The sequence below is a fragment of the Branchiostoma lanceolatum genome, chromosome 2 (assembly GCF_035083965.1).
Source record: "Branchiostoma lanceolatum isolate klBraLanc5 chromosome 2, klBraLanc5.hap2, whole genome shotgun sequence".
Taxonomy (NCBI): Eukaryota; Metazoa; Chordata; class Leptocardii; order Amphioxiformes; family Branchiostomatidae; genus Branchiostoma; species Branchiostoma lanceolatum.
The window spans coordinates 26,398,552-26,416,260 of NC_089723.1; the positions used below are offsets into that span (position 1 = coordinate 26,398,552).

Sequence of the window (17,709 nt, forward strand, 5' to 3'; positions counted from 1 at the left end):
GTTTTGTCTCATATGGATCTTGTCATGTCTGTACCTTGTTGCGAGTGTTCAGGTTACAGTTGGATGATATGAGAGGCTGGGCCACATTGCTGTATCCGTGCCAGGCCGCACAATGAAGGGCAGTCTCTCCATCCTGCAAGGGCATGACACATCCAATAATTAGTACCATGACCATTAAATCTAATGACAAAAGATAACGCACAGGCTTTTAAAGCTCTCGAAAGAGCATCAGTCACACGTGTTTAACCTTAAAAGCATGCAAGATAATTATAATGACAACATCCACTAGGATTCTATCCAAATCAGATTAGTGTCTTGCTGCAGGGTCATTTGTTGCAGGATGTCAATTTACTTACATCTGTTTCCTGTAACAGGGTTAATAGTTACTGACTCATCTTGAGAATGCTCTATACAGTCTGCCATGTAATGTTACCATGGACCTTTGTAAAAAATAAAAGTCATCATCTTATGGCAATTGATACATGATACAAGTAAACACTGCTTCTCAGGGTACTTTTGCAGTCATAGATTTGAAATAAATTGAATAATAAGATGAAATAACACACACATGAAGTCTAAGTAATGAAATAGCACATACATAAAAGGCAAATGCAGGGTGATGAGATGTACAAAAAAGGAAAACATGCAATCCTTGTAGGTTTAGTTAGTTCTGAGCTACAATGTAGTTAATGCTTTGTGCAAAGCAAACCATCTCAGGAACCAAGTTATGGTACTGTAATACTGACCAGACCAAGTTGTTAAACTGTTCTGACTCTGTTTCTACATGTACAACCAAACAGGCATGCCTCTGACCACATCTCACCTCATTATAATCTCTCAACAATTGAAGGAGAGATGCCAGAAGATCGGTCACAAAGATCCTGCTATGTATAAGGCACCTTTTTCCTGTCACAGCAATCCTCATCCACAAGCACAACATCTTGTCATAAAGTACAGTATTTGTTGTCCATCTCTTCAACAGTTTATCTTATATATGACGCTTGTGGCTGATATCCTTCCCGCTTTCAACACAAGCACATTGTCCACCCATTTCCACAGGACTGCATGTTGCAGATCTTGACAATACATGTTGACCAGTAAAAGTTATTATCATGGCTGGGTAGCCATACTTCAAGTCTGTTACAGTTTGTTTTGCCTACTATACTGTACGTTAGTATCAAAAGGAATTTGAAGGATCGCTCTCATCCAGAACTATGTACAACACAAAAATTCACACCATGTACATTATTACAAAAATATCAGCCTTTGACTCAAGACCAGAAAGATCAACAGATGAGACAGAGTGTGCAGAGGACAAATAATTTGGCAGCTCCTGATTTGCAATGGAATGGTCCCCACATGCACAAAATTGAACGGCAACAATCCCTCGCTTAGTTCTGTACAAGGAAGTTCTAATGAACCCGATACAAGGGTCTGAAATGAATCATGTGGTGCTGTAAAACTGTACAATTTCTTTCATAATTCAAAACTTTACAATTGTCTCTGGATATATGCATTGTCAGACAGCTTTGGTGTCTTCCAATGGTAGATATTAGTATCATGAAAGGGCATTTTGCTTAGGGGACTATGACTGTGACTGCATTTGCAGCTTCAACATTTGAGTCTTGATTCTGGACTCAACCTTCCTTGTTGTTGGGGGATCTTTCTGATTAGTGGTTTCAGTACTTTTCTGGGGATTGCCCTTTCCGGTTGTGGAGGAGACAAAACGAGGTATCAAAGATGGCTTTTTACTGCCGGATGCTGGTTTTGCTGCCTCATCACTGCTCTGAGGTTGATTGGTTGGGGTTACAGTCAATTGGCTTTTGACTTTAGCTCCTTGTTTTGTTTTCTGTTGTTGCTGTTGCTGCTGTGGTTGTGCTGTAGAGTCCTCGTCAGCATACCCTGGGCCTAACTTGATGTTGATGGTACTGTCTGGACTGGTGTACATGGAGCCATAGCTCTTCAATTGTGTCTTACCAGTCTGTGCGTCTGTAGTGAACTTGAAGACAGCTTTGCTAACACTTCCCATTGTAGTGGCCCCCACAGGGGTGCCCGGTCTGGATCCCACAGGAGAGGTGGGGCCCGAGCCGGGTGGAGATTGTATAGGTGTTATCACTGTACCTCCTGAGGTAGTAGGAGTTATCCTGAACCTACCAACAGGCTTGGCAGCAGAGGCAGGGGATGGGGACGGGGTCTGTGCCCCTCTCTGGTCCTCACCGTCAGAGACAACACTGTTTTCGGGAGAGACATCAATGCCGCTGTCCCGTTTGGCTTGTGCTCGTAACCTCAAGGTCTCTGCGAGGTCGCTACGTCTGTCCAGGAATTCTCTCCTGTCGAAGTATTCCTCCACCTGATCGCCCACCTTCCTGTCGGCAGCCTTCTTGACCGAACTCCTGATCATTCCTAGCAGGGAATCATCTCCTTCCACGTCGAACAGCGTGGGGGAAACAGCGGGAGAGTCCGTTTGTGTCTGAGCACTTACTCGTGTTGGTCGTGCAACGGCCCCCCTGACCTCCTCCGGTACTGATGCACCCTGAGGACCAGACTTCTCCAGTTCTTTGATTCTGATCCTCAAGTTGTCAATGATAGCACTCAGCTCTCTTGTGGCAGACTCTTGGGTGAGAAGTTTTCCTCGCAGCTCTTTGATCTCATCTTCTGCTTTGGACAGGTTCTGTTCAGTCACTTCATTCTTGAGCATCCTCTTCTTTAACGTGGAGACTTCTGAGTTCAATAACTTTGATTTTGTCTGCTCTTCTGTTAACCTGGCTTTTGCCAGCTTCAGATCTGTATCAGCTTTCTTTACAGTTTTCTCCAAGGTTTCATACTTATTCACTTTTTCTTGAGTCTCAGCCAATTTTGATTTTAAGCCATCAACTTCTTTCTCTCCTGCACTGAGCTTGGCTGTTACTTCCTTCACTCTTTCTTGTTCTTCATTCAATCGGTCCCGTAGTTGAACTAAGGCTGAATTTGGATCTCTCTGCATCTTTTCTTCTTGGGCTAGTTTTACTTTCAATTCCCTACACTCAGCTTCTGTTTGAACCAACATTAATTCTGTGTCCTTGTGCTTTTCTACTCGTTTCCTCAAGGTGTTCACTTCTGAATTAAGAAGCTTAGCTTTTGCTTGTTGGTCCTTCAGTTTTGCTTTGATCTGATCAATTTCCCTACCAGGAGTACCAGCTTTCCCTTTATCGCCTGTTTTGGAGCTAACATTTTCCATCAATTCTAGCTCTTTCTTCAGTGTTTTGATTTCCTCTGTCAGCTCCTTGACTTTTTCCTGCTCCTGCTTCAGCTTGCCAGTGAGCTTGTTATGCGCTGAATCTTTCTTACCAGCACTTTCTGCAACTTCTTTCAGACTACACACTTCTGTAGACAATTCGTCCAGCTTTCCGGAGAGCTCCTTGGACAGTTTTTCTTCACCAGTAAGCTTCTTTTTCAACTTCGTACATTCCTCCTCAGCCTCATCCCATCTCTGTTTCACAACCTTCAGTTCATCTAATTGTTTTTTCAGTGCTTTGACCTCTCCCATCAGCTCGCTATTCAATTTCTTTGCCTGATCCTCCTTTTCACCATTAGACGCAACATCCTTGGATGTGCCATTGATGCCATTCTTGTTCTCTTCCACCATCATTCCTTGCAAAGTGTTCTCTAATTTTGTCACCTTGATTTCTAGGCTGGAGTTGACATTTTCAAATTCTTTTATCTTTTCTTTAAGGTCCCTGCCTTCTGACTGTGACTTGTGGAGTGTTTCTTCCACGCTTTCTAACTCCTCTATTTGTTTCTTCAGGATCTCAACTTCAGCAGTAAGCACTTTTACCTTGTTGCCTTCGTGTACGAGTTGTTCTCTTAGCTTCTGTTCTGTCTGTTCTGTCTTGACAAGCCTCTGTCCAGTTTTCTCCATCTCTTTGACTTGGAGTTTCAAAGCATCGACCATCGACACCTCCCCTGTCAGAATGTGATGATCCAGCTTTGCCTGCAGTTCACCGTTTCTCCTACGCTCTTCTTCCAGGGCTATCCGTAGGTCTTCCACCTGCATGTGGTCATCATCGACTAGCTGACCCAGTTCCTCTATTTTCATCTGGCCTTCAGCCAATTTGTTCAGATGCTTTTTACGTTCATTAACGAGTGTCAGTGAAAACGACTTCAACTTCGTCAAGTCCTCCTTAAGCAATGTCGTGGTCTTGTCGTGATCTTTCTCCTTCCTTTTAGCTTCTTCCACCGCATGTTCAAGCTGGTGGCGAAGCCTTTCCCGTTCATTCTCCAGAAGAAATGTGATGTCCTCTGCTTGCGTTTTGAACTGTTGGAACTTGCGTTTCTCGTCCTCGAGCTCCTGAACAACCTTACGATGGCGCTTCTCGGTTGTCATCAACTGACCCACCATTTTATGATGGGTGAGTTTCTGCTGCTCGATGAGCTCTTCCAGGTGGTGAGCAGCGTTTGCATGTACCGGCGTCACATCCTGCGGCTCCCGTAGACTTTTGGCGTCACGCTGGAGAGCAGCGAACGGGTCCGAGATCCCGTATCTGTTCTCTATGACTTCTGACTGGCTCTTCTCCTGGGATTTAAGGATGCGTATGGTCTTGTCTCTCTCTCCCAGCTCCTGCTCCAGGATGGAGACCAGTCGGATGAGGTCAGTACGGCCGAGCTGCTCCATCTGTCCCATGAGTTCCTCCTTAGGGGGCGATCCTCCCTGAGCCTTGGGCTTCCGTTTGATGGTTGCTGCAGAACCAGGCAGATCCAAGGGCTTCATGATGATGGAAGACACATTGGCGGAGGGTAGACAATCATTCAGAGGGGCCACACAGGGGAGGGCAGAAATAAAGAAAATCAAATTAAGAAACTAGAACAGAAAATGCAACAATAAAAGCACACAAATGAGGAGAGACAGGAAGTGACAGAGGCAGCCATAAAAAAAAATTCTTCAAACATATTTCTAGGGATGTGTATGTATGCTGCATGTGAAAACAAGGTATACCGTAGGCAAAGCAATCTTGAATTCTAATCCACTCAGGAAGAAATGAACATGACAGAAGGAACAGTACTACATTTCAGGAACAGGAACAGGGAAGTATAACTATAAGCATAACGTAAATGCTTCCCTCTTTCTGTAGCCAGCATGTTTAGGGCGTGCCAGGAAAAAAGAAAATTGTGGCTCATGATTAGGGGGCCAACCCAGTCCCAATTGCTGTACAATCAATCATTCCCCCTGTACAGTGTACCTACAGCCCTGCATAGTAATCAAGGAAAGAGGTGGTAGTCAATTCACCTTGTCCTGCAGATTCATATTCACGCCCAGACTGCAGAGATACTCCACCACGTCTGCATGGCCGTACCGAGCTGCGACGTGGAGCGGCGTCTCACCGGACTGGCAGGAAGAAAGAAAGAAGAGGAAATTGTTATGGACTGATCCGAACACTTGGTACTGTTGGACAACACAATTTATAGCAATACAGGAGGGGGAATGCCACTGCCAATGTTAATCAACCAAAATCAAAGCAGTCTGCTGACTTATCAAGCTAGGGAATACAATTATTTATAACAGTGCATAGGTTATGAAGATTCATCCCATGTACATGTGGCTTGCGCAATTTCCCCATTGGGGAATTGGGACCAGAATACTGAAAGGTCTGGTAAATGTAACTGGTAAATGCTATCATGACTTAATATTCAAAGCATTGATTTTTGAGACAACGATAAAAGATGCACCAGACATCAAATTTCACTAAATATAGAGACGGATTTACTGTCCAATTCATGGTAATGGCAGAACCTCCTATAGGCTTTGCCTGACATTGGTTTAAATCATACATCAAGGAAGAGACATATTTGTTAGCAGATCGGGGATAACAAATTACACAAATGAAATTATATACTGACGAAGTAATTTGTTATTAAGACAGCTGAGTACAGTCATGTATAATAACTTGAATGGCATAATTTTCCCTCATGTTGACTGTAAATGTACAGTACATAACAAAAGACAGCACTATCTCATATCCGTACTTACAGTCAAGTGCCAACAATCTAAATCGAGCATACATGACTGTATGTTGGCTACAATCCAGGTAGCACCAAAACATAGCGCAGTACAAAATTCCACAGTGAGCACAAACACACCAAGATACAAAGCCAAGACACACTGATTGATCAACTTAAAACACACTCCTTCTGGTAAGCCATGTGCACACTTATCAGCCTTTACCAAGTTGTGACATGTACCTTTTCTCCCAAGGTTGTACGAGAGGATAAGGTTTCCCTTCTCCTTCCAGCACCAAGACCGTAACCAGGAAGCAAATACCAGAGATACCAAGCCCTGGGAGCCACTACCCACCAATGATTACAATAATGACTAACAGGACTTTAACACAGGAGGAACAGACTAGCCTGTTTCAGTGCTGATCTGCTGAAGTTGAGTCACCAGCTGGGGGATCACTCTACAGATACATGTGGGCCCTGGGTCATGGACCCCTCCCTTCCTGTGGGCTACTGTAAATCATCCAACTTTCACTGAGGAACCAAAAAAAATGTGCAACTCTTCCTTTTGTGAACAGAAAAGACAAAAGTTTAAAGAGGAAGCAAAATACCTACATACTAAGTGTGCATGCTGTATATACTTATTAATGCTTGTAAACTCTAAAAATACTCAAAACTAAACATCTTAATTAGAACAAATACAGTACATCGAAAGACCCATCTTCAAAATTTGTGACGACATGCATGACACATAGGATAAGTCAGCTAAAAGGGTGTGGGTGGGCAAATTACCTTTAAGTTATTAGATTAGTTTCGTTTATTGCTAAACCTATAATGACACCTTAATGACCCAAGAAGTGGAGGGCGCAATAATTGTATTGATTTGTTTTTAACTGAAAGACTGTCCTCTGCCATGCCTAGCATATTTTTGGCACTTGTCATTACAAAAGCTTTGAGTGCATGCTTTGTTGTATGATGGGTAGGGCCGGTGTCAATACCTTAGGGCTGTAATTACAAGTGACCTTTTTTGTCATGCAGGATAAAGCGGTGGGTGTTCGGTAAAAGCATTCACAAGGACAGTAGAGAGGAAGGATGACCTTGCTACGGGGAGAAAAGGAAACAGTTGTTACACTTGGACACATTTACCATGACATCCTTGTGTTGTTTAAAGTTACGCATTTTTGCACACCTGACCTTGAGGGTACAATGTCATATCAGGAACATAAACAATGATTGTGTGGAAATCCAGTGGCTGAATCCATGGAGGGGGGGGGGGGGATAGCTCCTTTGTTTGCTTGTGTTATTACCTGTTTTCTTTTTCAAAACAGTTCTATAGATAGGACAGACATTACTGTTTAGAATTTGCAGTTTTTCATACAAAAGGAAATGATCCGAAAAATACAATGTGGTTTTGAGAGAGTACTTTTGGACAGTCCCTTAGAAAATGATGGCAAGGCAGATAACATCAGAATAAACTTCCTGTCCCCAGTGAGAGTTATCAGTCTAACCAAATCTACACACTTCCTCCCCATTTCTTTTTTCCATTACTTCATCTTGATAACCACCAACGAAGCATGATTGTCCGAAAATCCCACCAGAAAACTCTGATAAGGAGATAAAGTGTTTATGTATACATAATAAAGAACAGACAAGGTACGAAGAAGAGTACGAGATATCCTTCTAGCTCCCCTTGATAGGACATTCATGATACTGGAAATAGGTCATTTGTAAGAGGTTAAACATATAGCCCTTAAGGCCTTGACATGTAGCTATTTTTGGTGCCAACATCATAACACAAAATATCAAGCTACAAGTAGTGGTTGGCAATAGGTATTTGATATGAGAAAATACACCATGATGACTTCATCACAACAGGTAAGGGAAAGCTACTATTTATATATTATCTTCTCTACATGTACAATATATGAGAAACATCACATGAAAGGATTTTCAGTCAGGCAACAAACTTACAGAACATGCAGACACGAGCTTACTGCACAGAGTGGCTTCCAAAGCTCCCATTCACCACCAGTGAACTGCAGACCCAGTGGGTCTTTTTTCAGTGATCTCTAAAATATTCCATCCACACAAAAGACCCCTATGGACACTAAATACAGCACTGCACAGAGACACAGCTGGTATGAATATCACATTCCCTATATACTCACTGGCTTCCTGCTATGGCAATTCACAAACAGTCATGTAACTTTGAAATGGACAAATCAATAGTTTGGTACAAGCCCCATAGCTGAAGATAGGGACTCATCTGCATTACATGTACATACAGCATTTATCGTATGGAAATTGTGAATGTTTCCTGAGATGTTACACCTTTGAGTGAAGCAAAAAAAGATCTCCAAAGGGATTGAAGACATCTTTAGTTACTGGTTGACAATAGCACAATGTTTCCCTGTACAATAGATCAGGATGTTAAAAGTGGGGCAGGATGAAACTTGATGCTGGGTTCTTACCCAAGTACAGCTCTCAAACCTCCACCTGTCCATAGCTCTCACAGCTTCTTAAGCCCCAGCTCTCCACCCTTACCACAACCCTCTCTCCTGACATCTGATTCAAAATAGAAAATCCAACACCCTAGCCCCAGAAAAACATTTGATGAGACCCAAAGTTGGGACACCAACTTACCCTGTGCAAACACTGCTGTGTGCGTCTGAGATTCCCCTATGTTCTGCCAGTGCCACATGTAACGTGATGTCATAAGTAATCAGTGATGTTACATGCTCCTCATACCCAGGATGCTAGCCCTGCTGGGATACCAGGCAGGAAGTTACCACCCCAGAAGGGTACACACTGTCCTTGGATAATTAAGTAAAAGTAAACACCTCATATTTGGAGATGTCAATCAAACTGTCATGGAGAGAAAGTCTCAGGTCTTAGGAATCTTAATAAGGTTATCGAGATTATCACAATTAAGCAAGGTTAGAAAATAAACATCACAAGAGGCCCTGTTGAAGGGTTAGTCCACTTTGTGAAATAGAATACCCAATAACTAAATTGTTGATTGAATACAGCCCTTATCCCTCATTTCCAGAAGTTATTGTTTTCCAACAAGCTACAGGTGAATGTAGTCAACCGAAACTGTGTAGTCACGCATTTATACTGACTGAGGTATACTTCAGAAGCATTAAATATTCCCCTTTGCTGACCTTTGCTTTACAGAAAAACTCCACAGGATGCAGTAATACACCATCTGCTCTGCTCATATCTGACAGATAGAGAACAGCTTGTTTGCCTGACACCAGTAACCCTTCCCTGTCTGCCTACCTAATTCCTACCTAAACCTGGGCTACTGGTGGTGGTGGATCTCAGAGCCTTCCCTTTAGTTTTGGCAATAAGCCGAAAAACCCCCAAGCCAATAGGAAAAGCCTGTTGTGTTGTGGGTCTATCCAGTGATAACACACTGTGAGATGGAAGGGACAAGACCTTGCCTGGCCAAATATGGAGATGAGAGCAGTCCGGACCTGCTGTCACTTTAATCATGCATATGGAGAAGGACATTGACATGCACACAGGCAAAACAAACATCACTCTCACTAGTTCCAGGGTCAAGCCCTCTACAGCCTATAGCTGAGTACACGTAGAGCCTTTTAACATAACCGAACGGTCAACCTTTGCAAAAGATCATTCAATTTGTCTTTTTCTGTTCAACAGGAAATTGAATTTGAATGGTCTTTTAAGTTAAACGCTATATTCAACAGAGCTAGAATACTTCCTACAGTATAGTGTATTCGTTTTGGCAACATCATTGAGAAGCAAAATATTTGGACAAGGAAATGGTATGTGGGAAGAAAATAATCAAAGGCAAATGGAATCAATGTTATGACAACTTTGACTCACAGGTGATATGGACTTACTATCCATATGATACCATAACCTGGCCACCATCCATGATAAGAAACCAGGAACTTAAAGTTCTGCATTTTGCCCTTCAGTGCTCCAGGGAACCAGCCCTGATAAGGTGATCAATCAAAAGGCACCCAGCCTACTGACTGGGCACATTATTGGTGTTGACAAACTCAAGGGGTGGGCTAATCTGCATGGATAATTGGTTTTCCACAGTCTGCCTAATGTAGCACAGGACTCAGTGCCAAGGAGAGCTGGTATCTTTATAGGAACAAATCCCCTAAACCTCCCTATTTTAACTGAATAAAACCATGTAACAGCCTAGGACCTGAAGGAGTGAAGAAAACATTGCTCAATACTGCATGCAAATTTTTATGAATCGAAGTACATTAGATCTAGAGAGGTCATTGGAGCAGACACTTTCATCCATTCTTTTGCCCTTCTCTGAAATTTTGCAGCCCTGATTTATACTACAGTAACTGTAGATTCATTCTATTTTGCGGAAAGGCGATTTTTGCTGTGTTTAAAGTTCTTGGTTGAAAATATTCTTCAGTACTTAAATTGGAAACGCATATTTGCATAAGTCATAGTGAAGAAGTCAGCCCCAAAATAAAACTACTGTGGACATTTCAAGATTTACAGTATTAGGGAGAACGACCAGACTACAGCCTCAAGGAATTCAAGAAATATCTGCAGTCACCTCCTCACCAGACCAGACCAGTCTAATCCCTAAAGATGATATTTATCAGCTAAATAGAAGAAAAGTGGAACTTGTGCATTAAAGAAAATCAATAGTACTGTATTCCATCCTACAAAGTGCCATTATGTCCCAGGGTAAAGACTGATCAGCCAAGCAGATAACAGATTGAAACATCCTTTCAACTTCAGTCAAAACTGCAGAGAAGACTACTCAGGGGACCAATAAAATCTGTTCTATGTGGACAGGTGGTCACTGCTGACAGGATGTTTTAATGCTGGTTTCGATTGGAAAGGTTATCTAATGGACCAACAGAAAAAGTAGTCACATTGGCCAGATGATCATTATGTAGAGATGATCAGAGGTTTGACTGTACTTATAACAGCTTTTACTAGAATTCTGTCTTTTTATCTATGTTAGTATCATTCAGATGTAATCCCTGTTGCAGTGTTCAAAGTAAACGTTTGCTGGTTATGTGGCGACTATTGAGCATAAAGTCTTATTAGGTCTGACAAGAAAAATAGTACTTTCATTAATACAGCATTTCTTATGGGACACTTAAAAATAATCTAGTAAAAAAGTGCATTTTGTCTTTGGAACACACGTGACTAATTTCAATAATTTTGTTTTAAAAAAGTCCTGATCTAGAACGATTTTCAGAAAATGTATCCACAATACATCAAGTCAGTGAAGTCACAAAGTTTTTCTCATACATGTATGATGTATGAGTGTCTATTATTCATGCATTTTGAGGTACATGTACATGTACCCGTTCAGGCTAACACAACAGCTCCCCCTAACAAAGGCAATCCACACTGCACTACTGTGTTAGCAAATACAGTAACATTCAACACACAACCTTCCTCTGAGGCGACCACAAATCTAATCACAGCCATGCTATTTCTAAATGCCGAGTGAAGAAACCTCAATCTCCACAACCAATTCAAAAAAGGACGCACTACTGAAAAAAAATCAGTAACAATGCGCAGATGAAGATATGATAAAATCTGCAAACATGTACATGTACATTGTACTGCTGAAGTCCCTCTTACCTTGTCCTGGATGTCCAGGGGACAGTAATCCTTCAGGTACTTGATGGCCTCCACCTGCCCCTGTCTGGCTGCCCAGTACACCGCGTTGTCACCATGCTGGGGAGAAATAGCAATATTTTAATAGTTAATATTTTAACTGAATAAATCAATACATTTTGTACTTCTTCAAATTGAAATTACCCTACCTAACTTTTCATAAATATTATTCAGTCTGCCTTCAAGGAAGATGATGTACTTAAATTGAAATTTCATGAAATCAAATTTTTGTACTAAAATGATAGACCTTGCCCAAAGTCACAAGTTCTGCCGTTAATTTGCATCTCAGATTTTACGGCGGTCTTCCACTTGGATGTTTTAAAGATTCTGACTGAAAGGCCATCCTCACAATTAGAATGTTGATTGAAGAAGGAGATGTTAAAATGGCAGTTCACGCATGTTAATTACATTTTATCACTTCAAAGGAATCAACTGGCTTTCTTTGAACCACTATCAAAGGGAAAAACAGACTGTATAATGATCAGTCCTTTTATCTATCTCTAAGTACAGTACATGTTAGCAGCCACGCCTGGTTTCTCACTGACAGCTAAAGAAAGCAAAAACATCTCAAAGCCTGTCCTCACACCAGGAGGCTGATAATAGCTCCTTCTGACAGCAGCCTTCTTGACTTGAAAATGCATCTGAGAGGCCTGTGATCTGCCGAGGTTCCTTTCAGCCTGCCTGTCCATCTTGATGTTATACATGTATGTCAGGCTAAGCCACCCCACTTATCTTTCTCATGTCCTACAAGAGATTTCACCCCGACCTTTAAATAAGACCTGGCCTAATATGTATGTGATGGCCTTAGGGGTGAACTCTCTCTGTTTGATACAACTTTTTCTACCACTTTCATTTGTGATGCATTTACTTCACGTACATCTGCGATACTGATTCTATCACTAAATTTAGAATTCTTATGGCTTGTAATTTTACAACATACATGATATATGCAAACAAATTTATTTCAAAGCCATACTATTCCTGTACTGCCCCTATCGCAATCTTAAGTACTTCTCCAGATATGATCTTGGGACTTAAGGTAGTCAGGATCAGTGCCAAGGTTTATAAATAAGAAGATGGGAAACTTGGCCTGGGGGTCCTATACAACAGCTGAATGGGACATCCACAAAGAGGATTTAAGGCCTAACTGCTTGACAGCTGTTGGCAGTTACTAACAACACTTTGACTGGTTGAATCTGAATGAATTTGTCTACAATGTTGAGGGCTAACATACTGTTGTATAATGTTCTAAGCATAAGCCACAATGGTCGAGCAAGACGGTTAAGTATTTTATCTCGCTAGGCAACACTGATTTAATTATATGAATGACATCTGCACGCTCTTTTATTTTGGCCTGTTCTAAAAGAAACTGTTCTGAAAAAATCACCTCCAAAGAACCGAGTCGTGACCGTTTCCACTTAAAATGCTTTAAAAAGGCCAGCATGAGCTGGCTTTTCGTCAAACTTGTCATGTTCTATCACAAAACCTGATGAACTTGTTTCTTGATGAGAGACAAATTCTATGGTAGTTCGAAGCCTTTTTTTCCGATATCCTGAAAATTCTCCATGACCGCACCAAAGAATTTGTGTGATACCTTAGTGGGAGTCCCCAATAGCTTCAGCGCAACCAAAGAAATAATTTCTTACAGTCACAATCAGTCAAATCAGCCTGTCAAAGGTATCTTCATGCTCCTGACAAGTTGACAAATCTCATTGAGTGCAGTGTAGGAATCAGACTTAAGCTAGAAACGGAAGTTACGAAGATGGATCACGATTCACGACTCCAATCAAAGCGAGTGTCTTCAGAGACTTCCTGGCGGCGTTTGTAAAGTGTGTTAAGTTCCTGACAGAATCTGTGACCACACCAGCAAGGTTTTGGTCTGGAACAGTATGCACAAATCTGATTAAGGGTACAGCACTTCCTTTGATATTTCCCAAACGATTCATTACCCCATATGTATAAGCTATGCCTGGATTTTATCAATCTCATTTTGAAACCTATTTCTTCGACAGTTAGGGTCAGAATACTAATGAAGTTAGTTAAGTATGTGACTGATCCACAGATTGAAGCATTATATAGTACCATCAAACTATGTATCACAATCATTAAGCATTTTAATTCCTCTATTAAATTTAAAAAAAGGTAACCTGTCAACCAACCACATGTACATTATATGCATATGTTTCTAACAAATGCCAACACTTAACCTTAAACACACTGAACTGGTTGATTTGCCACTTCTCTATACTGGTTATGGGATCTAGGCAGCAGGAAGGAGGTCAATAAGTAAGAACGCCTTGCCTCTCAAGATCAACACATAGAACTATTTTTTAGACTTTTGCCGACGTCTAAGCCCTAAAGTAGAACAAATATCCTGAAGCTGACCTTATCCTTAATGTCCATCTTGGCACCTTGCTCTTTCAGGAACTTTAGGATGTCCATGTGTCCATAGCCTGCAGCAAGATGCAGCCCAGTTTCACCGTGCTGAAAAACAGATAAGGAAATTCTTAAGTATTCAATTTACAACAAAGAAAATTTTGGGTCTTGTCTTTATTGACTTCTTATCTCTCATCTCATCTATCCCTTAGTCTGACCATTTGACTGTTGGGGCAACACAGAAGATCTGGCAACCAGTTTTCTCCACTCGCCTTCTTGGTTTACTAATTACTGTTTGTTCCTCTCAATATTTCACTAATCTTAGTGCCATACCATGACCACCTTGTAAATTTCCATGTTAACGAAGAGAAGTGTGGTAGGGTTGGCAAAGTATGCTGCGGTTTACAAGTTGACTAAGCAATTAGGCAGTTTGGATGTGTTTTGCATGGATGGAAGTGGATAAGATCGCAACAGAGTGAATGAAAGCTCTGATTTATTCTGTCTTTTTGTTTTCACTTAGATACAATGAACTGTTGTATTTCATTTCCTTTATATACGCATGTATACCATGTATATTATCCCTATTCTTCTTGTTCCAAGGTTTATGGTCTCTAAATGCGAAAATGTAGGCATCTTGTTTTTTAAGTCCACCTTGTTTTTTTGCACTCTAGCATTAAGTTTGGAATCTGCAGAGGATGTAATCCATAAAATGTTACCACTCTGTGGCCCAAGAAAAACTTCCAATATCTTGTATTCTTTATGCAAATTGACACTACATTCCACACCACTGCATTCGCAATCACCACCATACCACACTAAGTCTTCCTTTTAATTAATCATGTACTAACAGATGGTGATTTTACACTAGCTTTTCCGTTAATGGCTAAGAGGCCCCTACAAAAAGCAGGGTTCTCCATGACCTTTTGGCTGTAGGCTAGACTTGCGTCTAGAAGCTTCCATTCTGAGACCACTTCAGTGAGTTAGAGGGTGACCTTGGTCTGCCCATGTTGAGGAAATTTCCAATAAAGCAGTTATTTCTTTTATTGTTGCTGCAATAAATGTAGTGTGTATACATCATCACAAATATCAAACTTAGGGTGTTCAAATCAAGTAACATTATTGATTATGGTCAAACAGATTAGAGAGTTTTAAGATCCTGTCACAAATTCCGTGGAAACTTATTTCTTCAAAGCCAAGACCTGTCTTTATGTGCTGAATTCAAATCATGAAGTTAATCCATAACATGTTGAGTTATTTTCTTTCATAAGAGACATGTATACAAACCAGTTGTGGCAAAATTGAAAACTTCTTTGCAGAGGTAATAAATTCACAAACTGTGGGAAATTCTGGCCGGCATTATTGTACATGAAACACGTTATATGTTTCACACAGACATCACAAAAATGATTGCTTTTGGACAACATAATGCATGTAAAAGCTATTTGCAACAAGGGTATTGCCTGTGCCTGCTATTTTCAGCCTCCATTTGTATTCCCTGCTAGGTTTGCAACTAAAACCTTTCATGATGTCTCATTACAAACAGATAGATTTCCAATTTGAACACCAAGATTGTGTGGAAAATGGCCACTGGTCCTCTGCCAGGTCAGCCATTTGGGCCGCTGCCTGGGACAAGTGCACCCATAATGGTCTAGGCAATACACAGATAACTGCAACTCAGGCAATAAACATTCACTTTCTGAAGCTTTGCTTTAACTTTCAACATCCATATGTTTTAGTGCTGAAGAACCTGGATCGGAAGGAAGGACGTTTCGAAGACAGATCTAATTGCCCACAGTACATGACTGCTGGCAGAAGATAAAACCTGAAATTTCCCACATTGATTAACAATTGAAATACTTGCTCTTTTGGCAAAACAAAACAAAAACAAAAAATTTTCAACGGTTATGAGTTGTGTTATCGAGGTGTGAAAAACTATATTGTTCCCCATGACGTTTACAGAAAGAATTGTGAAAACTGACAAAATAAGGAAACTGATTCTGAAGAAGAAAACTGTACTTGTCAAGCTGTAGATTGACAACTATTTCAGCCAACCCGTTTCTGGTTAGGCTACTGGACAAAATTTTATCTGGGAGCCACCAAAATCTGATTTGTGTGACCATTTATCTTATTACTGAAAATTGGTGCACAATGTTAAAGTATGATTCAAAAGACATCAATACACACAAAACGTGAGAAAAATTTGTTCTTTATGGATGAAATTTGAGCGATGCATCAATTAAATTTTTGGTTCCTCAGCAGTTGTTAAGCTCCAGTGAAAGCGGGCATTATAATTATAATGGTTTTTATTCATTTCGTGTAGTTGTACAGATTCGCAGGGCCATTGGTGCCCAAGAAACAACTATTTTGTTCTTCTTAGAAAATAAAAAGCAACCTTTGGACAAAAAAACTAAACAACAAACAATTCTGATGTGTTAACTTTGTGAATATTAGGGATTCAAGAATTTGAAGAATAAAATCCTAATTCAATCTATACCACTGGATTCCGATATGAAAATATCATATAATATCTGATGTGATAAACCATTATAGTTTGGATGGCAAACTAACCTTGTTGGCTTGGTTGATGTCGAAGCTGGTGAGAGACTGCAGAAGGTGGCGGATCCCTCCCAGGTTATTGTCCTCGATGCAGTGGAAAAGTGTCCGCAGCACAAAAGACTCCTCCTCATCCTCCTATAACACAATGAGACACTGATTACAAAATGCCATCAAATGGACCAGGTAGAACTGGAACATGATTTTTGAATCTTGATAGAATGATCATGTGTTGGATCTTTGCTACTGTAACATTACATCTATTGTGCAGCTTTTCAAATTGTATCTATTTCATTTCTTTTGTCTTGAAGGTTGTACACTTTTCGTTTTTATGATGCGTAATAAGCCGTGTAATATTTACTGTGTGGTGCATGACACTACATGTAGCAATCACTGCCTGGCTACCTGATTAAAAAATCTTAATCAAACTTTAAACAAATAGCACCACTATGTAATAACCAGGAGCAATAAAAACATCAAAATGAATCTTTATGTGGTTTCAAAGGGTCTCTTTTTACATCATCGCAAGATTTCAATTGCAATATTCAAGCCTTTTGACTGTGAATCATCATCATCACCGCATATGAATTTGACTGTAAATATTGAGCATGAAAACCCCATAAAGCACATATACATTATATGCCCAAGAAGTCATTTATGTGCAAGGACACAGTGTCAAGCCAAGACACAGCACTGTCAGCTAGCCTATAAAACATTCATTTATTTTCACATCATCTTCAGCAGACCCAGCTAACCTTGTGCAGCCAGCCTGTCTCCCTGTAAATCCTTGGAGGCATTTAACAGCCTTCACAGTGTTGTTCCCATGCTACCCACATAATGTACTCTCAACATCAAGGTAACAGCCTTCAGGTACTGCACTCTCTTGTGGGAAGATGATATTCTTCTGAGTTTTGATCACTACCATTAATCTTTGTTTATATACTGTTACCTCCCACAAAATGGATTGAGACATTGTAATAACCTACAGCTGTACTTAAGTCTGCTCTTGTAATTGTATGGATGCAGTAATATGTAGAATTACACCTTGTGGGTGCCATAAAAAATTTTCAATAATCATCCTGAAATCAAGCCTGTCTCAGTGTCTGTCTCTACGGCACAGTGCACAGTGATGATGAGTCTCATGGGGTAACTACATGCATGACT

At 40.7% G+C, this 17,709-nt stretch overlaps 1 protein-coding gene across 8 annotated transcripts in view; it reads right to left on the minus strand.

The window, feature by feature from the left end:
* Window positions 1–17,709, minus strand: part of LOC136428248 (death-associated protein kinase 1-like) — a 59,088-nt gene that overhangs the window by 9,651 nt on the left and 31,728 nt on the right. For 6 of the 8 annotated variants that reach the window (XM_066417612.1, XM_066417613.1, XM_066417610.1 and 3 more), the window contains 5 exons: window positions 16,561–16,683; window positions 14,002–14,100; window positions 11,581–11,676; window positions 5,264–5,362; window positions 1,305–4,741 (listed from right to left, as the gene is read on the minus strand). In XM_066417612.1, coding sequence (XP_066273709.1) covers window positions 1,586–4,741; window positions 5,264–5,362; window positions 11,581–11,676; window positions 14,002–14,100; window positions 16,561–16,683 — 3,573 coding nt within the window. In that variant the 3' untranslated portion in view covers window positions 1,305–1,585. Of the gene's footprint in view, window positions 1–34; window positions 134–1,304; window positions 4,742–5,263; window positions 5,363–11,580; window positions 11,677–14,001; window positions 14,101–16,560; window positions 16,684–17,709 lie in introns of those variants that run through there. The other 2 variants (XM_066417618.1, XM_066417614.1) reach the window with 1 other exon arrangement.